Source organism: Sceloporus occidentalis, unplaced genomic scaffold (assembly GCF_023333645.1).
Source record: "Sceloporus occidentalis isolate IW3139 unplaced genomic scaffold, rSceOcc1.0.p SCAF_20, whole genome shotgun sequence".
In the NCBI taxonomy this organism is placed as follows: domain Eukaryota; kingdom Metazoa; phylum Chordata; class Lepidosauria; order Squamata; family Phrynosomatidae; genus Sceloporus; species Sceloporus occidentalis.
Genome location: NW_028317000.1, coordinates 15,078,146 through 15,103,945, shown reverse-complemented (window position 1 = coordinate 15,103,945; position 25,800 = coordinate 15,078,146). Strand labels below are relative to the sequence as shown.

The 25,800-nt window shown below is 44.9% G+C and overlaps 3 protein-coding genes across 6 annotated transcripts in view; all 3 read right to left on the bottom strand.

The window, feature by feature from the left end:
• Positions 1-16: 16 nt before the first annotated feature.
• On the bottom strand, positions 17-14,544 carry LOC149302166 (SLAM family member 9-like). Its single transcript, XM_089483361.1, has 9 exons — positions 14,511-14,544; positions 13,205-13,549; positions 12,088-12,339; positions 11,483-11,530; positions 7,779-7,883; positions 7,481-7,510; positions 3,167-3,216; positions 807-908; positions 17-236 (listed from the first exon to the last, which is right to left on the bottom strand). The coding sequence occupies exons 2-9, from the start codon at positions 13,473-13,475 to the stop codon at positions 81-83; spliced, it is 1,014 nt and encodes a 337-aa protein (XP_089339487.1). The 5' UTR covers positions 13,476-13,549; positions 14,511-14,544; the 3' UTR covers positions 17-80.
• A 4,007-nt stretch (positions 14,545-18,551) lies between these two features.
• Positions 18,552-22,011, bottom strand: LOC149302165 (translocon-associated protein subunit beta). The gene is made up of 6 exons (XM_089483377.1): positions 21,941-22,011; positions 20,814-20,968; positions 20,560-20,658; positions 20,238-20,346; positions 20,006-20,083; positions 18,552-18,991 (listed from the first exon to the last, which is right to left on the bottom strand). The coding sequence occupies exons 1-6, from the start codon at positions 21,983-21,985 to the stop codon at positions 18,881-18,883; spliced, it is 597 nt and encodes a 198-aa protein (XP_089339503.1). The 5' UTR covers positions 21,986-22,011; the 3' UTR covers positions 18,552-18,880.
• Positions 22,012-23,577: 1,566 nt separating this feature from the next.
• LOC149302164 (rho guanine nucleotide exchange factor 2-like) overlaps positions 23,578-25,800 on the bottom strand; it is a 69,886-nt gene continuing 67,663 nt past the window's right edge. For all 4 annotated transcript variants that reach the window (XM_089483470.1, XM_089483469.1, XM_089483466.1 and 1 more), the window contains one exon: positions 23,578-25,721. In XM_089483470.1, coding sequence (XP_089339596.1) covers positions 25,636-25,721 — 86 coding nt within the window. In that variant the 3' untranslated portion in view covers positions 23,578-25,635. The remainder of the gene's footprint in view (positions 25,722-25,800) is intronic.

The following is a 25,800-nucleotide window of genomic DNA, read 5'->3' as shown; positions in this document are numbered from 1 at the left end:
AAGCAAACACACTTAATGCATAGACTCATGTCTAAGAAATTTAGGGTCAAAACAGGGACCCCAAAAACACTTGAGTCAACTTATCCATGTAACCACTTTAGTCTGCTAAGAAATGTGCGAACACCACATGCCTCCGGTGCGCTGGTGGCGATCTCCGAGTAGATGGTCTTCTCTTTTGGCTCCGCAGCCCTCCGTCTCCCTTTCTGCATCTTCTCATCGTCTGTTTGCAAAGGATTCTGAGAAAAGAAGCCATGATAAGCCGTGATTCCCCCATTGGGTTTAAAAGGAAAAGGCCATTCATTTTCAAAGGCTATATAGGATGCAATTGGATTTTGCAAAGGCAGCTGTGGAAGAAGATGGAGAGGGGTGAACTTGTGTGCATATATGACTTATGGCAACCCCATAAATGTCTTACGATTTTCTAAGGATTGGTATTGCCAGTACCTTCCTTGGAAATATAGAGCTCCCAGGGGTCTCCCATCCAAGGACTAACCAGGGCTGACCCAGTTTAGCTCCCAAGATCAATTCACAGGCCTTTTTTGCACATGCATCTCAATGCACAATGCACAATTGTGCTCAAGTCTCCAAAGGTGCCATTTTGTGGCTTGAAGATGGCCACCAAATTCATCGCATCTCTAGGGCAAATGACTCATGCAAAAGACCCCAAATCTTTTTATCTTCTAATAACAAGATTTCATGTTCTGATAGATAATAATCTCTGAACTGATGGTGCAAAGTTTCCACAGGAAGCTTTGCAGAAAGTCGCCGGGTTTTCTGGCCTCGATATCTCTGTTTTGGCTTCTTACTGGTTTGCAGGCGTGGTCCACGGTGCTATAGATGGTCTGCGCCATTTTGGGCTTCCCCTGCGCCGCTTGCATTCCCCGCTGACCATGATGTGAATCCCGCTCCTTATGAGAGAGAGAAAAGAAAACCACAATATTCATGGGCTTTTGTCACCCTTTCAGCTCGACTTGGGGGCAAACAAGACTCCTATTCATCGTCACACTGCAATGTAGGGTCAGTTGCGTAGTGCCACCTGAAACCAACTTATTTATAGCAAAGTGCCACATTCCTCTGGCTTTCTAGGGACTAACTCTGGCAAACTCTGTTCTGGGGCAACGGTGCGCATGTCCACAGAGAGGGTTCTGTGTGCCCCCTCTGGCACCCATGCCATAGGTTCGCAACTGAGAACACAACATGGCAGTACAATGATACATACCACACAACATGGTGGCACTGTATTACAGACAGAACAATGTGGTGGCACAGTGCTATGGTCACCACAACGCATTGGCACAGAGGTACGGGCATCACAACATGGTGGCACTGAGGTATGGACCCCGCAACACAGTGGCGCAATGATGTGGACCACATGGCATGGTGGCACTGTGTTGCAGACACCAAATTGTATTGGCACAGTGCTATGGTCACCACAATGCATTGGCACAGTGCTATGGGCATCACAACATGGTGGCGCAATGATACTGACCCCGCAACATGGTGGCACTGAGCTATAGACCCCACAATGCAATGGGAGTATAACACCAATTTAAATCTCCAGCTTCACCATCCAAGTTACTCTTCCAAAGGACAACACATAAAATATATATCTCTATATAAAAATCATAACATATTAAAATAAAGACCATCTTGGAGACATGTCTCCTCTTTTCTAACCACCGATGCAGCGTCTCGGGGGAAATGACGCTTCACTAATCTTATGCGCATGACATTTTATGCTTCAAAACCACACAGATCTTTCCACTCCAGCAAAGTGGAGATGCTCCTTCATGCATAGAGATGCTCTTTCTGTGTATTTGAATCTGCTCTGGGTTTTAGTGCAAACTTTCAAGCCGCTCCTCCAAGTTGCTTTTGGAAGACCCCTCTAAAAGTTCAAACTAAAGCATGGGCAAGAATGGCGCATGGTTAAAGAGACTCTGGGGGTGTTTCTGGGAATCTGGTTACTCAAAGACGGCGCGGTTGTGTCATTCGCAGAAAGCTTCAAAGCGCTTCCTTTGCAAGGTATGAGTAAAGCGCTCTGCTGTCTTCAACAACAAAGAGCAATTCAATAAAATCAGAGAGGGAAGAAGTACATATTTGGGGTTATTTTTGTAAACGGTGCGCTTGTGATGGGGTTCACACCTCTCCCCTCGCTCAACCGTGAAAGGTTTCAGAGGACAACGCCTCCCATAGTAGTTTCCACTCTTTTGCCTTTGCATATCAAGGCAGGTGGCGCATGACACCTAAACGTCGGCAAGGGGTTTTTTGTGCACATGCATGAGTGCTTGCGTGGGTTCTCCTTTTATTACCCTCTGGAGATGTGTAAACCCTGTGCAAAATATGAGCTCTTCTGGGGTATGTGTGTGTTTGCGGCTCAATGTCCGACCCAAGCCTACCATACAGTCATACTAGAAGACCTAGAAATCCCTATAGAAATGTTCTCTCTGGGCATTTCTAGCCCTCCAGTGCAATTCTATGGTCAATGTTCAGTCCAAGTATACCATAGAGTCACACTAGAAGACCTAGAAATCCCTATAGAAATGTTCTCTCTAGGCATCTCTAGGTCCTTCAGTGCGATTCTATGGTCAATATCCGACCCAAGTATACCATAGAGTCACACTAGAAGACCTAGAAATGTTCTCCCTAGGTCTTCCAGTGTGATTCTATGGTCAACCTCCATTGAGTCAGGCTGGAGGACCTCCAAATGCTTGGACAAGCAACTGGAGGTCCTCCAGCCCAATGCTATGGTCAGCATCCACCGAGGCATGATGGAGGACCTCCAGATGGCAAAAGGCACCCTATTTATTTGGATGCTAGTAAGTGAAACCATGAGTACCAGAAATATTCGGCATGGGATTCTGGCTTCCAGAAGAGGTAACTTTACATAGATGTGGTCAACATCTGGTCGGTCATCATGTCATAAGATATGTGCAAGTAAGAATGGTCCCTGCATTATTGTCTTGTAATGGGGATGAGTGTCACTCGCTGGCAAGATGGGGCTGGACATGCCATCCTTGAGCACACTGCTTGTCGTCACCAAGGACCTCCACTGCTCCGGATGGACGGCTTTTATGGTGGGTTTCAAGGGAAAGATAAAGGTGTTTCCATGTTTGATGCATGGTTTCTTTGTTAAGATAATCCCTCCAATGTGTTTGGCACAACTCACCTCCACCACATCTCCAACCCGGGCATAAATTGTGTTGCATCCTCTGGAGTCTGCAAAGAGAAATCATGGATGTTAACTGAATGGGCCTCAGTCCCATCCAGCCATTCCCTTCTCACTGTGATTCATGCACCATTAAAACCTATGAGTCTTTCTGGAGAAAGAGGAGCAAAGAACATCCTCTGCCCCATCTATGTGTGAAAGGGATCTAGGAGTCCAAGTAGACCACAAGTTGAACATGAGTGAACAGTGTGATGCGGCAGCTAAAAAGGCCAATGCTATTTTAGGCTGCATCAATAGAAGTATAGTGTCTAGATCAAGAGAAGTAATAGTGCCACTGTATTCTGCTCTGGTCAGGCCCCACCTAGAATATTGTGTCCAGTTCTGGGCGCCACAATTCAGAAAGGACATTGAGAAACTGGAGCCATGTGTCCAAAGGAGGGTGACTAAAATGGTGAAGGGTCTGGAGACCATGCCCTATGAGGAACGACTTAGGGAGCTGGGGATGTTTAGCCTGGAGAAAAGAAGGTTAAGAGGTGATATGATAGCCCTGTTTAAATATTTGAAGGGATGTCATATTGAAGAGGGAGCAAGCTTGTTTTCTGCTGCTCCAGAGAACAGGACCTGGAACAATGGATGCAAGCTACAGGAAAAGAGATTCCTCCTCAACATTAGGAGGAACTTCCTGACAGTAAGGGCTGTTCGAGAGTGGAATGCACTCCTTCCTCGGAGGGTGATAGAGTCTCCTTCCTTGGAGGTCTTTAAACAGAGGCTGGATGGCCATCTGTCAGGGATGCTTTGAATTGGATTTCCTGCATGGCAGAATGGGGTTGGACTGGATGGCCCCAGTGGTCTCTTCCAACTCTACGATTCTATGATTCTATGATTCCCCCCAAGACTTGAAATCTAAAGTCCGGCAACCCTTCTCAAAATAAGCCTCTTCAGATTTGCAATCCAGATGAATTGAAGGAAAAGTCTCTTTTCTAAAAGATAAATCCCCTCTTTTTATTATTATCTGCATGCATCTGGATGGTGCACATCTCTCCCATGTGCATTGTGGGATTATCGGCTGGTATTGATGATTTTGATTTTTGATTGGATTTGATTCAACTGAATGTGTTTGATCAGAATTAAAGCTTGATTTCAAAATCCGTGCAAAATGCAGAGGAGAAGAACTGAAAAGTGGCTGCAAAAGGCAAGCAGAAAGCAGTCCATCCGCAAGCTTTGCAATTTCATCCAAATATATATATATATATATATTTTATTGTACCTTTGTATAAAAAAAATTAACACCCACAATTACAAAACACAAGGCAAGGATTTCACATTGCTCATATAAAATACACACAAACACAAACCAGGTTGTAAACACACTTATGGAGGTAAGACGGTTTCGAACTGTCGGAAACAAAACACAAGGAATCCTGGCGTTGGCAGATCTATGAGAAGCCTAGAAAGAGTTATCATTATTATTACTAATATATATATATATATATATATATATATATATATATATATTAAAAAGACATCTACTATCTATTTTCCAGGCAAACTACAACTTCCAGGGTTCTTGGGAGACAATGTTTGGAGTCATATAAGCAAATGTTGTCCCAAATGTTGTTCTAAACCCTGCATCTGCACTGCAGAATTAATGCAGTTTGACACCATTTTAACTGCAATGGCTCAATGCGATGGCATTATGGGATTTGTAGTTTTGCAAACTTTTCAGCACAATGAACTACAAGTCCCAGGATTCCAAAGGATGAAATGATAGCTACATGTGCATTAATTCTGCAGTGCAGATGCAAGCCTTAGTGCTTTCTTCTGAAACGAACTGCAGCATCGCTGGGAAAATAGCTTTCTTCCAGGAAAGGAAATACAGAGAGAATCCAAAATGTTTGCAAAAATTCACAGTAATTCCTTGGCTTTCCCCAAAAAAGTCCAACAGAAATGGACTTTTTCGAGGGGTTCCCCCAATATATAAATTCATTTTTCACAGTAAAAACAATCAGCTTGAGAATACTGCAAGTTGCGTTCTGTGTGCAAAAGGTTCCAGGAATGGCTTTCTCTGGATTCCTTTGCAAAGAAAGGACTGATTGTGTGCATTTGTGTGTTTGTGTGGCTTTTCAAGTTGAGTTCTGGAGACCTCAAACAGGTGGTTTTGCCAGTTCCTTCCTCCGAAATAGAGACTGCAACAGATGGCCATCCAGATTGTGTTTAAAAACAGCCTCCAAAAAACCACAGAAACACAAAACATTCGAGTTGGAAGGGACCCTCGAAGGCTATCTAGTCTGACCCTTTGCCAGGTAGGAAGCCACAACTAAAGCCCTCCTGAAAGAAGACCACCAAAGGGCCAAAATTGCAGAAATGGACCATTTTGTGGCTGCTTTAACTGCCCTGGATCAGTGCTATGGAATCCTGGGAACTGTAGTTTATGGTGGAACCAGAGCTCTCCGACAGAGAAGGCTCAATGGTTCCTCTACATATATGCATATATAATATGAATCTATCTATACATGTGTGTGTGTGTGTGTGTGTTATACATATATTATAAATAAATGTATAAGTATATTCTCATTGGGAGTGTATATCCCATGAATATCCCGAAGAAACAGCGCAATTGTGCACAACGATTTCACACATCGCACAAAACCCGCCATTAAAGTAGTCACAAAGAAGCATCGACGCGCATCTTTTTACTTTCAGCAACAACGCGTTTCTGCCATTGCTTCATTCGCGCGACTGTGTGTGATAATCATTTGTGCAATTGCTTGCCCTTTTTCACTTTAAATGCGCTTTAAGCCCCAGTGTGATAAACTACATTGAGCCAAGGCAGTTAAAGCGGTCTCAAACCCGATGATTTCTGCAGTGTGTTTTGGACCAAAGTCCTGTAAAACATACAAAAAGGCAGGAACACTCCTATTTGTGTGTGTACACTTGTCCCTCCATATTGGCTAGGGTTACGGGCACAAGACTCCCATGAATATGGCAAAACCACAAATAACAAAATCGCCATGTTTTCAGGCCTGAGAGAGGACCCCTCTCTAGGAATCTCTAGGTCCTCCAGGGCAACTCTATAGTCAATGTCTGACAGATGTTGACCATAGAGTTTCACTGGAGGAACTACAAAGGCCTAGTAGAGTGTCCTCTCTAGGAATCTCTAGGCCTTTCAGTGTCACTTTTAGTTAAAGATGACCATAGAGTTGCACCGGAGGACCTAGAGATTCTAGAGAGAACATATTAATCAAATCTGTGAATATTCTAATCTGCAAATATCAAAGCCGCAAATATGGAGGGATGAGTGTATTTGTGTATTTGTGTGCATGTGTGTCCCACTGTGCATTACATCTGGCCCCAGAAAGATATGCAACAAGGTGGAACTGAAGATGAAACTCAGAAGAACAAATGGGAAGCGAGATGAAAAATAGGAGAAGGCACCGGAGGAGGAAGGGGAAGAAGAAGAGGCGCAGGGTCGCTCTCAGGATGCTTGAGTGTCTGTAGCCTCACCTGCCAAGCAATTGGGAGACATAGTTTTTAACCTAAATGCACCATTTGCTGATGTTTCAACATGTTAGAGTCCCACTGCATTGCATTACAACTCATTGAATAGAGTCTGAGGTCTTCCAAATCCAGAGGAGCTGCTCCGAAAGTTTCCTAAAAGGATCCTAAAACCCTCAAATTGGAAGGAACCCCAGAGGCCATGCAATCCAACCTAAGACACCCCCAAATCCTGGGATTTGCAGTTTTCTGAGTCTGAGCACTACATTATCCACACAACCGCATTGTCTCCCAAACTGCACATTTTGTGACTCGCCAAAAGCGACGGGATTTATCACGCCGGGGCGGATTTCGACATTAATATAGTGAGATTTAAAGCGCATCCCGCAAATGAAGTGGAAATGGAGAGTGATGGCACAAAAGGCTATCACACAGTTGTGCCAATAAAGTGATATCGGAAATGCATTGTCACCGAAATCTCCAAAGTAAAAAGATGCGCATTGGTGCTTCTTTGGGACCGCTTTAACGCTGTGCAAAATCCTTACGCGTAATGACGCGATTTTTCCGGGATCAACTCCCGATCTCCTTCATGTGATAAACTCCTACAAATAGCGAGGGTTTCGGAGGACAGAGTCGCGGCAGTTAAAGCGGTGCCAAACTGGTTCAAATCTGCAATGCGGACGCACCCTTCGGTTTCTAAATGCAATGCCCTTGTCTGCAGAATCTTTCTTTCTTTCCTTTTTGCAAACCGCTCGCTGTGTTTCGGCGGGGAAGAGTAAACAGCAAAAGCGCGCGGCGGAAATTAAAAACGTTGTTTACCTGCCGAATCCAGCGGCTGCGTGGAGTCACCTGCGGAGAAGAAGAAACCAAAGTGAAATGGCAGAAGGGAGCAGAGATAGGCATCTTTTCCTGCTCTCTCTGATCTTTCTATTTCGGAGATAAATTAAAATGTGCCGCTTTGCATATATTTCATGCACAAAGGAGATAACATTCGGGACTTTTACGGGTGGCGCATAAAACGGTGCAAATCTCCAGGAAAATAAGATGCACCACAAATGCGCATCTGTGTTTGTCCTTATGAACAATGGCACACTCTGTGATTTTAGGTGCACTCTACCTTTCCTTTTCTTCCAGCAAAAAAGGGCCACGGCACAGGCGACAATCAACAACGCCACAACGACGCCAACAATCGCTACCAATGAAGATGGCGGTGAATGGTTGTCTGAAAAAGAGCAAGAGGACGGCTGGGTTAGTTGGGTTTAATCCCAGGATTGCGAAAGAGAGGGTTCGAGTGCGGATCCCGGGGGGTCGGCGCATTCCTAGTGACTCGCGTGGCGCAACGTTTCATGAAAACGCACGCTCCTTGCCACGCCTGCGACAAATTGCCGCGGTTCTAGAAATACACTGCTATACCTGTGAGGTGACAGGCGATGTCTTGCGCATGAATGCGCAGTCAATATAATAAAATAATAAAAACTATTATTAAATAATACTAATAATAATATTAATATATGCAAAAATTAAAGGAATAACAAATTTAAATGTCCTTCCGAAAAGCAATGCTAGACCTGAGCTGCGAGAAGACATTGGAGGTCTTGCAAAGAGGCAGAAATGTGCAGGAATGTGCAGTTAATATAATAAAATAATAAAATAAACTATTATTAAATAGCAATAATAATAATAATAATAATATAATGTAACTACTACAGAGTTGAATTATTCGCTTCAAGAACCTTAAGCTTATGGTTTTGGATGCGAATTCCTCTGCACACAACAACAGATAAAGATACTTTTTCAAATTGCAGTGGTTTCGTTTTTGCAAGGAAACAGCTGGAGATGTTTTCAAAATAGGGGTTCATAGTTCCCAAGCCCTTTGGACGGCGGCCAACAACCCTTGTCCTCAAAAGCCCCATGTGAGCGATAGGACTTTTTCCACAAGAGTGCCAACTATTTTTCAGAACAAGGCTCCTCTGCGCATTTAAGGCATCGAACGCCTTTCCCATAACTTGGAACGAGGATGTCCCCGGGGCAAAAGAAAGCAGTGTCTTGGACAAACTTGTAAACGTCGCAAACTCTTTGCTTGGCAGAAAAGAAAACCAGAAGTCGGTGTCTCGGACCTCTGAAATGAACGAGGAACAAGGAGCAAAATCGTGGCTTTTCGGCCTTTTGGTTTCATTTATGGCGGTTTAAACCCATGCTGTGAAAACAAGAACAGAAAGAGAGAAAAGAGACCGGCTTAAGAGCCACATCGGCTTTTCTCATGCAAAGCTGCAAAGCTCCCAAAGAAGTTGGTTCCAAAGTTCGGGGTCCGTTTTGGTTATCCTCAAACATGGACCAATTCATCTTTTGCTTCTCCTTCATCCCTGACCGCTTGCAGAGTCTCACCTATCCTCCATTGAGGCTTCTTTCTTTTTTGGCTAAAGATGGCGCGTCTTTCTGCGCACTTCCTTGCCATGTCCAAACCTCTGGTCAAGTTCGTGGTGCAACTTTGAACCCAAGTTGGAAAACGGGGCATCTTTCAGGGGTGCTTTCATTGTGCAATTCTCTATTGCAAAGGGTTGGACTATATGGCCCTTGGGGACCCTTCTGGCGCTAAGATCTGGTGATGCTACGAATTTGCCTTTTAAACAGGTTGCAAGGCCACCTTATACTATCTAACATCCCAAATTTTGAGGACCAGAGCTAGCTATATATATATATATATATATATATATATATATATATGGCCCCAGAAGGAAACCCAGCCAAGATCAGAGTCCTCTTCTACACAGTTATGGTGCTTTCATTGCACATGAATTGCTGCAGCTGCATCCTTTGGAGTCCTGGGATGCATAGTTTGGCTCTTGCGCCTCATGCAACCTCAAAACTCGATCTATGGGAAGGTCTCTGACATGTTTGCCAGTAAAAGGCCCCATTGTACAGGATGTGGCTTCTTTCAGAAACGCTTTGCAACCCTTGCAAAACTTGTTAGGGGGAACCATGCACATGAAATCGAAGGGAAGATGTGCAAAACCAGTCGGGGGGAACCATGCACATGAAGAAAAGCGAGTATGGACTGCACCAAACCAACTTAAGCTAGCCAAGGGTGCGACAATACTTGCATCCTACATGATCCTGGGATTTGTAGTTTTGGTGCACTTTTGGGCACCCTTGCAATATGACAAAACCCCAGGATGCCATAGGACTGAGCTGCAGCACTTAAAGTGGGGTCATGCTGCATTATTTCCACCATGTAGATGCAACCCCAGAAGTGAGGTATCCCTTAAAATCCATGGCCGAGGAGGCTCCAATTTTGGAGGCCCCCATGCACTATTATCTATGCATCCCAGCATAAGGACAAGGGGCAGGGCCAATTGCAGAGGAGGTGGGGCCAATGGCAGAAGTAGGTGGAGCCAGCATAAATTTTGTACCAAACTGGGCAATTCGAAGCTAAAATTGCACAAAGTGCAATTCAATTTTCCGTATGTTTGCTCAGCCCAAGTGTGACTTTCAACACATTTCCTTCTCATGAAATAGTATTCTGTTCTTGCATAAAGTTTGCATATATTAAAATGCCTTCTTATCTGCAATCCCCCGATCGGAGATAAGAGCAGAAGAGGCTCTAAAGGAGAGCTGTCCTTTATAGCTTCTTCTGCTCTTATCTTTGCATTCTCTATCCCAAAACTATTGGAAGAGCGTATGTTGGTTTTCTGTCTCATGGCTAAGAAACTAACCTTGCTTTTCCATCTTGCCTATGAAGAAAAAACATCTTTTTTAAATGGAAGGGTGCATAAGGAAAAGGCAGATGCAAAATGACTGGTTTGGAGAAAAGCCTTGAAGCCAAAGGACCAGACGCTTATCAGCCTCCAAACAGAAAGAAGGCAGCTGTAGATTATCTTTTGCCTCCTTCCATAATGGATTTCCCTTCTTAGGAAGACTTTTCGAGATGCAAAAGATCCAGGAATTTGCTACCAACTCGGAAGGGAGTTATAGCGACCCTCCTTTGCAATTTCCCAATTTCCTCCTTCCTCCAAAAAGATGCCTCACTTCGAGGGGTGTGTCCGCACCGTAGGAATTGCGCACTTTGGCCCCCATTTTATGGAATCCGTCGCTCTTTTAAAACAATGCAGGAACAAAGATGTTTTTGGTACCATCCTGTGCCACAATGGGATTTGTAGTTTGACAAGGGATTCGAGAGAGCTTTGGTGACTTGACGAACTACAAAATTTCAGGATGGAGGCACGGGAGTCAAAGCGGTGTCAAACTGCTTTATTTCTGCAGCGTGGACACACCTGAATGGTTTAATCTGCATTGTAGTTTGATATCGCTTTGGTCTAGACCAATGGTCCCCAAACTGTGCCCTTTAAGGGAATTTTGGACTCCATCTCCCAGAATCCCAGACTATTGACCAACATGGCTGAGACTTTCTGGACACTGAAGTCCAAACTCTCTTAAAGGGCGTCGTTTGGGGACCATTGGGGTATGCTATGAAATGCTAGGATTTGGGATCTTGTTTAGCCTTCAGTGTTGGAGAGCTCCGGCGCGGCAACCAACTACAAGTCCTTGAACTTGTACTACAAATCCCATGGTAATATGAATGTCTTCCCCCATTGCTTTGGGGAAAATGTTTTGGCGAGGAGTGTGCAAGTAGATAGTTGTTTCTGTTTCATCCAAAACGAGATGCAAAACCCGCAGCAGCGTCCGCAAGAGTCTTCCAGGCGTTCAGTGGTCTTCCATGGTATATGTTTATATGAGACCCCTCTGGGACACAAGGCTTCAAAGGTTGCCACTAAAAGGCTCCAAAGTCTTTTGAAAAGACATCTCCGGTGTGATAAAGCTCACCGTTTTGCGAAGTGGGTCCCGTTGTGGATCCTGCCGCTGGATGCTCAGCTTCGGTACAGAAAGGAAAGACAGGGAAGCAGATCGGAAAGAAAGAGATCAGGCCCAAAGGGTTCAGTTTTCGCTTACTTAAAATAACAGTCATCTATGGGCACAGCTAACCTTTGGCTGAAATGAACTGCTGCGGCTGCGGATGTGGGAGTTTATCACACGAAGGAGATCGGGAGTTTATCCCGTGAACATCCCAGAAAAACTGCATCATTGTGCATAATGGTTTCACATGACGTCGCACAAACCCCCCATTAAAGCGGTCCCAAAGCAGCATTAATGTGCATCTTTTTTACTTTTGGGATTTCAGTGACCATGCATTTCCAAGATTGCTTTATGTGTGCAGTTGCCTGTGATAATCGTTTGTGCCATTACTCTCCATTTCCACTTCCTTTGTGGGAAGCTTTAAATGCTGTTTAATCTCTCTTTAATGCTGAAATCAGCCCCAGTTAAGTAACTAGATCAGTTACTTAACTCCTTAGCTAAGTAACTGATCTAGAATCTCTAAATGGGCAAAATGGAGTTCTGCACCACTATTATTTAAGGAGAGGGAAACTTACCACAAATTTCCTTCAAGGACTTGGTCCTGGATGCGTTGCTCACAGGGTTCTTGGCGGCGCAAGTGATGTTCAGGTTGCTCTCCTCTAAGTCTTGCTGGATGTCAAAGGATCTTCCATGATCTTCCCTCTGGCTGCTTGAGGTCATGACAAAATTCACGCCGTCTTCCCATGGCTCTGCAGAGCAGTTCAGCCGCCAAGTGCCATTCCCAGTCTCTTTACAATGGATGCTCAGGTTGGACTCCGACAAATGCTCTGCAACAGAAAGACAGTGCGGGATGGGATCCAACACCAAAAGCCTTTGGTGTCGGAGAGCTCCGGTGCGACAACCAACTACAAGTCCTTGAGCTTGCGCTACAAATCCCATGGTGATACAAATGTCTTCCCCTATGGCTTGGGGGAAAAGTTTTGGATAGTAGTGTGGAATTGAATAGTTGCTTCTGTTCCATCCAAAACTATTATATATACAGTAATATAACTATAAAACTACAGTTGGTCCTCCTTATACATGAATTTTTCTTATCCACAGATTCAAGCATCCATGGCTTGAAAATATTCCCAAAAAAGTATAAATTCCAAATAGCAAACCTAGATTTTGCCCTTTTATATACAGGACACCCTTTTGTTTTGCCATTATATTTAGTGGGACTTGAGCATCCATGATTTTGTGATCCACAGAGGGCCCTGGAACCAAACCCTGGCGAATACCAAGGGCCCACTGTATAAACAAAGGAAGAGGGAGCATTATTATTATTATTATTATTATTATTGTTATTGTTATTATTTCTCTTTCCTCCCTGAACTATGTCTGTTCCGGTGTCTAAAAGATGATGGTTATTAAAATGCAAGGCTCTTCTTCTCAGATTCAGCAGCCAAAGGAAGGGATGCAAAAGAAGTCTGGTGCCATGCCTGACCCGGGGCCAGAAATCTCATCCCTGCAGGAATAAGATTCCCCCCCCCCCCCAAAAAAAAAATGAAACTGGGATGGAAGCAAAGAAAGGGGTAAGAGTACTGATGGGGACAAAACCAAGCCATTTGGGAGATTTTTTAAAATCTGATGCCCTTTTGGGAGGAAAGCGAAAGAGAGACCCAGACGTAATGCAATGGCTGAAGTACTCACTGTACACATGAAGATCAAAGAACAAAAGTAATGGTTCTTCCTGACCATGTAGTTGTATTTGGGCTTGGTATGTTCCAGAGTCATCTTGGTTCAGGTTTTTGACTTGCAGCCCCTTGCAGTCTCTATAGATGTTCAGCCGCCCTTCCAAGTTTGGGAGGAGTATGTTGGTTGCACAGTTTTCCTGTGGCTTCAAAACGGCAACAGCTCTTGGAAGACCATTTCTCTGAATTTTCAGCCAGGTAATTGTTGTAAATGGTCCAGGGATCTCCATCTGGAAAGTGACTGACTCCCCCAGAGCCCCAATTACTTCTTCTGCCTTTTCTTCCCTGCAGGATCCTGGAAGGTCTGGAAGAGAAGAGAGGAAAGTTTCAGGAGAGGGCCACATGGACACATCATCTCTGGATCACGGACTCCCTGAAACCCATGCCATCAAACCATCAAATCCTAGGAGTTTATCACACGGCCGGCCAAGTGCCCAAATCCTGTGAAGAAATCCCAGGGAAATCCCACAAAAGCAGGATGGTTTTCAGACACATCGAGGGCATTGGCCATCAGTGCATCAATGTGACATTAACCCATACAGAAAATGGGCAAAATCACACCACTTTTTACTTTGGGGATTTTCCTAAAAGTAAAAAAGCGGTGCAATTTTGAAACTTTCTGTGCGCCTTTGCAGGATTTTCCCGGATTTAAATCCCATTTCTGCATTTGGCTGATTCCTTCCTATGTAATAAATTCATTGGAATTGGAAGAGACCCCAAGGGCCATCCAGTCCAACCAAAAACACAACCCAAGCACATGTCCACTTTTCTCTAGATGTCCATGGGAGATGTGTCCCTGCTTAACCAAGCATCATCATCATCATCATCATCATCATCATAACAACAACAACAACAATAATAAACCATGCAGGATCAAGGTGGCTTACAAACACAATAAAATACCATACGGCAATACAATAATAAAAACCAATGCACACATAAAATGCAATGCAGTTTTACAAACGATTCCCATTGACACCACAGACTTCTATTCTGCACTGGCCTTAGAAGAACAAAACAGTTCTTCCAAATAAATGCTAAATCCACAAGGAAGGAGTCAAGAGTGTAAAGGCATCCATTTTATTTTGTTTTCTGTCTTTCGTGAAGGCCACCCAACGACAACATTGTCATAGGTTTTCTTTGCAAAACAACTGTGTGGGCAGAATGCAGAATACAGAAAAAAAGACCCAAAATAGATTGAGGATTGCATTCTGCAAAAATGTTGAGTTTTGCTAAAGTAAGGAAGGCGAGAGAATTGTGCTTACAGCTGATAAATGTTATCCGCTCTTCCTTCTTGCCTTATGACTCGAAGCCACACGAAGAGCAGCTGACTCAATGCGCCTTCGTCCCCAAATGACCATAAATAATTTCCTTTTGAGTTTGCCATTGGATGCACAAACACTTACTCAAAATGAACTCTCCAACATCATAGTTCGATGTTTCAAATGTCACACAACCCCAGTTTTGGATGTGGACCCATAAGATATAGCCTCTTTCCCATTTTGCAATGGCACTTGCTCAGTTTCCAAAATGCACAATTTTGTTTCTATCCATTTTGCGCTCGGCAGCACACTAAACAACAACAACAACAACAACTCTTGGTATAAACAGAGCGGTCAGCTGAGAAAGACTCACAAAACTGATTGTATGTTCAGCGCTGTTTAAATTTATAGTGCTATATAAATAATAATAATAATAATAATAATAATAATAATAATAAAATGTTAAAGTGAACGAAGCAATAGAAGAGCAGAGTTCTTGGCAACCCTCCCTAAAATAACATGAGAGTTGTCAGGACAAGATGGCAAAATTAACAACATTAATACAAAAACTTAGGTATCACACAAAGAAAATAGGGCAAAATTGGGATTTAAACTGTAGCCAAGGGTCCGTTTAGGGGAATTTTATTATTGTTATTAGCTCAAATCTTGCAAGAGGAGGGCCTGCTACGACGGCCCTTGCAGAGTCGTCTCCTGATGTGTATACGGAGTAGACCAGGGGGTCCCACTAAATGGAGCTGAGACAGACTTCTAGAATTAATAACCAATTTATTTATAATGGGGGAAAACACATACGATTCACTAGCATACACACACACATACAAGGCTCAGGAAAAGCAGGGGTTAGCATGACATAGGATTTTAGGCATCACTGGGGTGATACGTCCCAGAATGTAGACTCCCTCCAGGAATCCAAATGGAATATGATGAGGATGGCATGAGGCTCAGCCATGGAATGACTGGCCAAGAATCAGGAGCCAGGAGCCAGGTCAGGGTTCAAAGGGACAGAGCTTCCCCCCCCCCCAAGTCCAGACTGGCCCCCTGAACAGGCAAATCTGATGATATTTATAGGCAAAATCTTGCCTCTGGCAAAGGGGCTTGATGGTGAGAACAAAGGTGTTTGATTACTTTCTTTTCACCTGGATGTCCCTGTCTGATGGTCTTCGTGGTCTTAAGCTGCTGGGACAACAGACCCTGGGAGGGGGCAAGAGCCTCAGGCAAGGCAAACCTTTGCTCTTCCTGGTCCTATGATAATCCTCTTATGCGACTCCCTAGATATGCCCCTCAGGGGTGTGTGTACATGTCCTCATGCCTTGCTGGCAATGGAGGACGGGCTACTAGAGTTCTTCTAGGGGTCATTAAGGGCTATCATTTATACCAAAATATATATGGAGCAGCATGGGTAACAAAACAGCCGATTTTGCCATGCAAAATGCAATATTGCATTTACGATTTTCACATGACGTTGCTATTAAAGAGGCAATAAACTTATATATTTGGCAGCTGGAGCTATATTTTATGAAATTACTGACCAATTTGGAATATCTATCTATCTATCTATCTATCTATCTATCTATCTATCTATGCTACCCTGAATAAGCGAATTGTAAATATGTTTTTTTAATGAATAAAAATTTGATCAATCAATCAATCAATCAATCAATCAAGACGTTGTGAAGAAGCAATAAACAGCAACAAAAAAGCAATAAAACAGTTTAAACTCCTGATTTTTCCATATCATAAAGTCCAAGGAGAACCTGCAGCGGTTTGCTTTTGCTTGAGCCGACTGGGGAGTCCCTCCTCAATCCCTCTCCATTTATCCATTGAATTCAATTGAGTTTAAACTCTTTTCGGACTTGCTTTGCAGCAACTGAAAAATAAGCCAAGGACGAAGGGAGAAGGTAGGAGGGAAAAAGGAAAAGCTGGGATGTTTGAAGCGAAAGGTCGGTACAAAAGCTGCACATGTTGACAATTCTGCAATAAGAAGAAGCGAGAGAGAGGAAGCTGGCTTCTTCCGAGCATCAAGACAGGCTTTAGGTTCGATGTTGGCGCATCAAAACAAGCATCAAAACAAGTGGCAGATCATGTTTGCAAAAGGCTAACGCAACCCACCGACTCCTTAAAATACATGTTTAAAAATATGGATTATTACCGGCAACCAGACAGAGCAGAGGAAGCAATGCAGACCACCGCAAGAAGAGCATTCTGCTTGGCGTCTATGCGTCTCGATGGCATGTTCCTCAATCGGTAACTCCTCCCCCCCAAAAGCAAAACCCACAAAGGGCCCTCGTGCCCCCCTTTTCCACACCCCACAGCAAGCCTCTCTGGAGCAGCAGGAAACAAATAGGGCCCATCATCCCCGACCCTCTTTAATGTGTGCAGGTGTGCAGTCCAAGCCCTTGTTGCGCCCATGCTTATCCCATTTGCACATGACAACACCAAACTGGGAGGAATAGCTAACGCCCCAGAAGACAGGACCAGAATCCAAAAGGACCCCAATGGACTAGAAAGCTGGGCCAAAGCTAACAACATGAAATTCAATACTGGGAAACGTAAGGGAGGAAAAAACGAAATGCAGATATAGGATTATGGGGGACGCCTGGATTAAAGAGATTTATATATTTGAAAGGGATCTAGGAGTCCAAGTAGACCATAAGTTGAACATGAGCCAACTATGCAACGCTGCAGCTAACAAGGCCAATGTGATTCCAGGCTGCATCAATAGAAGTACAGTGTTCAGATCAAGGGGAGTAATAGTGCCAATACATTCTGCTCTGGTCAGGCCCCACCTGGAATAATATTGTGTCCAATTCAAAAAGGACATGGAGAAACTGGAGCCATGTGTCCAAAGGAGGGCCACCAAAATGGTGAAGGGTCTGGAAACCATGGAGCCCTCTGAGGAGAGACTGAGGGAACTGCTGGGGATGTTTAGCCTGGAGAAGAGAAGGTTAAGAAGTGATATGACAGCCCTGTTTAAGTATTTGGAGGGATGTCGTATTGAGGAGGGAGGGAGGGAGCAAGCAGCTTGTTTTCTGCTGCTCCAGAGACTAATCCCCATCATCCTCCAGGGCCAGTGCCATGTGGGTTGGTTGGTTGGGGGTGATGGGAATTGTAGTCCTCCCAAACCCAGTCTTGCTGAGGGCGCCGGCAGCAGGCGCCCCGTTCTCTATGGATCCCTATTGTCCTGGGGCGCCCTCTAGCGGCAGCCAGGGTCCTTCCATTCCTGGCTGTTTTTCTCTGTATCTCTCGGGCGCCCTCCTGTGGCTCAAGCGGCGCACTTCGGTCCAATGCTTAGTATTATGATGATTCCCTGTCCTGGAGCGCCCTCTGGTGGCGGAAAGGGAGCGTTGCAGGCTCATTATTCTCGGGCAAAAAGGGGCTCATGGTTCCTGGCTCCTGGGTTTCTTTGGGAGACTCAGGGCTGGCACCTTTGGGTCCAAATATACGTTAATACTAATACTAATAATAGTGGTAGTAGTGAGGCAGGGGATGCAAAGGCATTGGTCCTGGGCCTCCTGAAGGGTTAAACCCTGCTGCCCTGGAGAACAAACTGGAAGACATGGCCCTTGGGGACTACAGCTCCCAAAAGAGCCTCAGGATGGAAGGAGGGTTTCAATTCATGGTGATGAACTCGACCCTAAACTATATATTCTCTATATATCCTGACAGAGGAGAGATGATGATGCTCCATGGCTGGCCAAGGCAGACTGACCAGGCTCCAAAAGAAGGGAAGGAGGCCACACCCTCAGGAATGGTCAGCCAATCACAGCACAGGAAGGGACAGGTAGAGTATTACTCCAGGTGAGTCCTGACCAAAGCAGAATAAAGAGGCACTATTGCTTCCCTCCAGACTCTATATTTCTATTGATGCAGCCTAGGATCGCATTGACCTTTTTAGCTGCCGCATCACGCTTCTGGCTCATGTTTTAACTTGTGAACACATTTCTGCTTCTAAACATGCTGAGAGCAAGAGTCCATATTGACCAAAGGAAGAGAGGGGAAAAAAGAAATCAAAGACACAATAGATTTGTGGTTTTATTTTATTTTTTATTTAAAAAAACGCACCCCAACCGAAAAACCGAATGCGTTTCAACGCTTTTGACAGCGCTGGCGTTTCCGCTCCAAACTCTTTTCCACCAGCACCATTTTGGCAGAGGAAGGTGGCTTTTTAGAGGCAAAATGGAGGAGGCCAGAACTGTGACCCAGAGATCTGGTCATTTGGGATCGCTTGGCGGCAAGCATAGAATACTTTTCTGCTTAAATGGAAACACCGTCTGCTTGAAACGCCGCTGTTGGCGAACACAGCTGCCATGATGGACCGGAAAGGAGGCAAAATGGCCGGAAGGGAGGTTTGCTCAGTTCTTCTTGGTCTTTGGGGTGTCATACTTCCTTTTGCTGGAGTACCACAACAAGAGAGGGATGCCGATGGAAGGGAGGGTCATGACGCCAAAAGCGGCCCAGTCCAGCTGCAAAGGAAGAAAGAAAAGACGAATGAGAAAGAGAGACAGACAGACAAAAGAGAGACAGAGAGAAAGACCGACGGTAATAAAGATAAAAGAAAGACGGAACGAAACCAAGACAAAAAGAAAGAAACACAGACAGACAGACAGAAAGACAGAAAGAGCAAAGGATGCAAAGAAAGAAAGATGGACAGATAAAAGAAAGAGAAAGACAACAGAACCAAGACAAAAAGACAGACAGACAGACAAAAAGAAAGAAAGGCAAAAAGAAAGAGAAAGATAGACAGACAAAAAGAAAGACAGAAAAAAAAAATAAAGAGAAAAAGAAAGAGTTTACAAAACCTCCCAATTACAAAAATAAAATATGAATCTGGGCCATTTTTGTCTCAAACTCCCCGGGAAGCCCTGCCTCCCCCAAACGCATGAAAACGCACAAGCGCACCTCCAAGATGTATACTAGTATACTATTGTATACTAGTCTATACTCCCCCAAATAACTCCGTTTCCCTCTGCAGCCCTTCTCAAAAATGCCATCAACAAGCGGCTGCCATTTTGAGAGGGACCGCAGAGGGAAACGGAGGCGGCCTGGGCTTGTTGGGTGCAACCCTGGGACATGACAAGGGTACAAATCTGTACCCCAAATTCTCAAGGGAACTCTGTACAAAGCCTGCTCAGAGGTGACGTTTTCTTTCCGACTTGCTGTAAGCCATTTTGTGATCCAAACTAAGGGATGGAGTGACCAGACGTCCTCCTTTTCCAGGACATTTTCTACATTTCAACCATTTTATCCAAGGAGGAATTTCAAAACCTCCTCCATTTTGCGCATGACAAAGAAGCACGAGTTTACATTTACAGGAATGTTTCCAGCTTCTCTTGGGTCAAATGTTCTCCCTTCTTTGTGAGTATCCTAATATTTTTTGGGGTGCCTTCTCCTCTTTTGCAGTTAGGACATGGGATCACCCCGAAACTGGGATGGAAATAAATAGGACTATAACAACAACAACAACAACAACGACTCACAAAGTGCGGAGAAAACCTCCGGTCAAATTCGCGCTGGGCCAGGATCCCTCCTTGTCCCGGGGCGCTGGTGAAGCCGACCTGGAACGAAAGACGGAGAGATGGAGATGGCGCTCAGATTCCCGTGCGCTTCATAAACGTTTCGCCGGCGCTCACTCCACGGTATGCGCTGGTATGAACATCTTCCAAGTCCCAAGGGTCAAAGGCGCCCTTCTCCATAGCCCTGTCCACTTACCACCACCTGGCCTCCCTCCTGGGCCAGGTAAGTGATGGTCCCCGATGTAAAGTTGAAGTAGCCGGCCTTCAGGGGTCTCAGGACCACCGTGTGGGAGACGTTGCTGGCGCTGGCAGGGTCCCGGGTTAAGGAAAACGAAACTCTGGCGCAGGAGCAGAACCCAAACAACAGACTACAGATCTCCAGGTTCGCAAGGATGGAGCCACAGGCATTAAAGCGGCGTCAAGCAAGACGAAGCAAGAGGGAAAGGAGGGAATTAGGGAAGGGAACCTTGCAAACATGGGGACTAGGAACTTAGCGTTCCAGCATTGTGGAAGGATACGGCGCGATCCTGTCCCATTTGACGTTGAGCATCCCAGAGACGATGCCAAAGTCCTCCGGAGGGAAGGAATCATCCGACAGCTCCACTTCTAAGGCGGCGCTAGATGAGGATTGAGACATGCGCATGAGATACAAAGGCATCATCTAAGGACATCCCCGACAAAGGGAGCGGGTTGGACTACAACTCCCATCGCTCTTGGTGGGAATTGTAGTCCAATACACCCCTGAACCTGGGGCGCCAGCCTGGGCCGATACCTGGAGCCAACGTTGTAGATGTTGTACTGCAAGGTGAGGTCGCGTCCCTCGACGGCGTATCGGTTCAGGAGGGACTTGGATGCCAAGAGCCGGGCGCCTTCCTCGGCGCGGACGCAGGAGAGGACCGCCAGCAGCGCAAGGAGCAAGAACTTCATCTGGAAAAGGAAAAGAAGGACAAGGAGAAAGGGATTTACAGGAGTCTGGGACGCTAAGCAGGGTCAACCCTGGTTAGGACTTGGATGGGAGGCGCTGGAGGCTCCACTGCAGAGGAAGGAACCATCCAAAGCACAGTGTTGCTTAAATCTTGCTGGGCATGGAGGCTGTAGTGGTCAGGTTGAATGGGGAGGGAGAAAGGGGATGATGGGAGTTGAAGTCCTTAAACTGGAGTCCAAAAACACTACCTTGGGGCTTGACAGTCCAGCCTAGGAATGGGTTTATGGACTGCAAAGCCCTTAGAGAGGCTTAGTTCACTATTAGGAAGCAGCAATAGGGATGCTAAGTGCTATTTGCTATTGCTCTGATCATAATACCTGGGGGAGGGTTATAGAAAAGGGGGGTTGATGGGATTTGCAGTCCAGCCTGGTCACAATGCCCGGTGGGTTATAGAAATTGGCGCAGGGGATTGTGGGAGTTGCAGTCCAAACACTGGAGAGACCCTAATTCAGTGGTTCTCAACCTTTGGCTCTCCTAAGGTTTTGGACTTCAACTCCCAGAAATCCCAAATGATGAAGGATTCTGGGAGCTGGAGTCTTAAAATGCCCGAAGGACCCAAGGATGAGACCCAGTGCCCTAATTCATTCCAAAATGGGAGAGACCAAGGGACTTGGAGTCCAACATAATGCTTGGGAAGTTGGGGAGGGATGATAGGAACTGGTGTGGGGGATTGTGGGAGTTGCAGTCCAAATCCTGGGGACCCTAACTCCTCCCAAACCCCTGCAGTCCAGCATGGTCATCATGCCTAATGGGGGGAGGAGGTGGAGGACTGCAAGGCTATAGGGGGACTATGGGTCTTGCAGTCCATCATGGCCACAGTGGCTGGGGATTCTGGGGTTTGTAGTCCAAAAATGTATCTTTTCTTACCCAAGAAACCTCCCAAAAGGCCACCCAAACCCATCATCCCCTCCTACCTTTGCTCTTTTGGCTGCCAGCAGAACGGAAGAGAACGTCAGCATTGCAGAAAGAGAGAGAAGGAAGGAAGGAAAGCCCCTCCCCTCCCTGTTCCTGACGTCACTTCCTCTCTGCTGCTGAGCTTGCTGGGAAATGGAGTCCTCAGGCCTCTGCTGGGCCCGCCCTCCTCCTTCCAGGGACACTCATCAATCAATCAATGCAGAACCCCAGGAACTGATTGGCCCCTGATTCATGGATTAATAATTAATTAGGAACCAAAAGAATCGATGAAGTATTTCCTCTTGGTGTCTGCATGCTTTGCTTATATTCTCCCCGCAGGGTTTGTTGAGATATATATATATATGTGTGTGTGTATATACATCTATGTGTATATTTATATATGTGTGTATATGTGTATACACATCTTCAAGTATTTGCAACATTTATGCTGCTTGTAAACGTATACAGTATGTGTGTGTGTATATATATATATATATAGTGTATCTGTATTGAAAGTTTGTAAGAATTTAAAAGTTGTAAATGTTTGAAATGTGTGTGTGTGTATATATATATATATATATATATCTATATTTACCTACTGTATATGTTTTTCCCTTTTGCCCGCCCTCTTTCCTTTGTTCTCAAGCATTTGCATCTTCTCTGCTGCTGGTGGCAGATTTGGGTGTGCAAGGCTGGGACCCTGGTGAAATCAAGCTCTTTTACCCCAAAAGGCTCTGAAGCGGAATGTAAAGTTCAAAAAAGGGGAAGTTTAATTTAAAGAACCAAAGTCAAGCGTCTTCTCCTCCCCAGCTCTAGATCAAAGAGGCTTTACAGTTTGGCTTTCAGCAGTCTTCAGGGGGTCATCTCTCTGGGTCTGATCTCCTCTCTCAATGGAGCTGCTGCTGCAGGGTCTTTCAGCTCTTGAATTCTTTGACTTGATGAAGGTAACTAATTTTGCTGACTTGTTCCTAGTAACTGAAATGGCTGAAGTGTAAGAAATGCCCTTTCCGGCTGCCTGGGGCTCTCTGCCAGCTCACAGCCAAGACTGCCCCAAACTAAAAGCCTGGGAAAGGGCAAAGCAAAGCTGGAAAAATGCAGGGGACCCTACAGCTCTTCCCAGAACTCATACAATGAACTTTCCTACACTGAAACATACCGTGGCCTGAACCAATAGGAAAGGAAATGCAGGGGGAGATTCAAACAGTCCTGGCAGGAAATCACACTGCTTGTGTGTGTGTGTGTATATATATTGTATCCGCAAAGTTTACAAGCAACATAAAAGTTGCAAATGTCTGAAATATATGTGTGTGTGTGTATATATATATATATATACTGCAATCTGTATTGACAGTTTGCAAACAGCATGAAAGTTGCAAATGCTTGAGTGTGATCTGTATTGATCTGTGTATATATACAATTTGTATTGTGTTAACATGGTTTTATTGTGTTTTAATTTATCTTGCATCCCATCTTGAGCCTTGGAGTGTGGATGAGATATTAATATTAATATCAATTATTAATTATCATTAATTATCATTCCCTTATACCCGTTTTCCATCCTCTTTGCTCCGTCTCTCTGGCTGCAACCCACAAGAAAAACAGACCCAAAACATCCTTGCTTTTTGATCTCTTTTAATCCGCTTCTTTTCCCCTCCCCTTTTCTTTTTACAAGTTGAATTGACCCAAAACAATAAACCATTTTGTTCTCTTCGGATATTTATATATATTTAATATATATATATATATAAATCAGTCTCGCGCATTAATTTAAAAACCAAAAACCAGAAACAAAAAGGCCCTTGTAGCTAGAAAAATTAAATGCCCCATCAGCGTCCTTTCGACACTTTATTTTGACATTATATGGTTATGGAGCTTTTACATCTCTTTAAACCTCCACAGATGTATTATTCCTAGGGAATCCTGGGAGTTGTAGTTCAGCCGGGAAATCTAAAAGCCCCAGCAAACTACAAATCCCAGGGTCCCGCAGGACGGAGCCAGGTAGCGCCGCAATTCGGTCGTATTGTGACGATTTTTGGGTTTTCCAATCGTTTTTATAAAATGTAGGAAGGAAAGGTATGTTTGCAATTTGCAGAGCGGTACCTTTGCGGTTTGCATCCATCTGGAGCATTGCACACTTGAGATTTGTGGCATTGCACACTCACAATCTGCACAACCCTTTCTTTTCATATTATATCCACACCTGGCTGGAAATGCGCTTTCAATGTGAACGGCTGAACCTTCAATGACCATCAAAATGGCACACTGTACACTTGCAATTTGAACATTGCACACTTGTCATCTGCACAACCCTTTCTTTTCATGTTATATGCACACCTGGCCAGAAATGCGCTTTCAAGGTGAATGCTTGAACCTTGACCAATGACCATCAAAATGGTGCATTGCACACTTGCGATCTGCATTATTGTACACTTTGCACAGTCCTTCCTTTTCATGTTCTATCCATGCTCCCAAACCCAGTCTAATATCCCTGCAGCAAAACATAGTCGAACCCTAACCCTCCCCAAAAACGACAGGTATCCTCTAAAAATAAATCCAGCTTTGGTACAGAAAGGAAGTCACTAGGCTAATTAAAATAGTAATAATAATATTAATAGTAATAATAATAATGGAACAAAATATTTTCTTGCTTTCTTTCTGTGTACAAGTGGCGCACGCCTAAATTCTTGGCGAAGCCTTCAAGGTCTCTCCTTCATGTTTTTAATCCGATTTCCCCCCTTCATCCAAAGAAACTAAAATAATGCAGTTATTATGTTCTCCTCCAATTTTCAAAAGGCTGCAATTTCAACAGGGGCCACTTGGGGGCGCCATTGCCAACATCATAAAACAGCAGATGTTCGATCCTCTATTAGTCTTTGTCTTTGACCCCCTTCTAGTTTCACAATGGCACTAAACAGCCTTCCCAAAACTAGCACTTTACTGGTTAGAAAGGCCATTCCTGGGGCTGTGGAGCATGTCGCGCAAGAAATTTAACCCATGGCGCATGTGTAAAAATGGTGCTTTAAGCACATTGGGATACAAGTTGCATCCCTTTCCAAAAATGAGGGGTTGAAAAATCACTTTTAAATTGACCTCAATGAGAACAACCAATTCACGGGGTTAAAATCAAAGAAGGAAAGGCCCCAGGGAAAGCGTTGGCCAAGACTTCTAGGGCCACCAGACCCCCCTCTTGCAAAAAAACGAAAGCATCTCCTTATCGCTTATGAAATATTTTAAAAATAAAATTAATAAAATTAATCTAAAATGCTGCCCGACGGAGCAGCTTCCTTCCGCTCCCAAAATAAATAATGTGAAACCGTATGGATTTGGGGGGGAATCACAATCCCGATTCCGGCAGATCCCCGGATTCGCTTCCCCATAAGCGACCGGGAGCAAGGGGCAGAGACAGTCACGACACCAAAAATAAAAAGAAGAGAACCCGAACCCATCGTCCGTCACTGAGGAAGGATCAAGGCCACGGATCAAGCGGCGGTCCCTCTCCGGGGGAGGCTTTGGCCTGGCATTGCCCCCCGACAACTCTCAGGACGTGGTCTCCCCCTTCCCTTCCCCGCCACCCACCCGAACCCCATGCCAAAGTCAAGTTTGGGGTGCTCTTTCCAGGTCCCTGAAGTGCCACGGCGGCGTGGCTTGGACTGGAGGACCGTCCGAAGGTTTCAGAGAGGGCAGGGATGTCCCCCTGGCCCCCCGTTTGCACCATCTAGCTCTCGGAGGAGCCGCGGTCGCCAACGCTGGGTTCCGGGATGCTCTCCACCTCCTCTGGGATGTCCTGCATCCTCTGGAAATCTGGAAGACAAATGACAAAATTGGTCTGGTTTGGAAAAAATATTGCGCATCCCATAAGAGCCGGAGAAGCCCCAGAGGC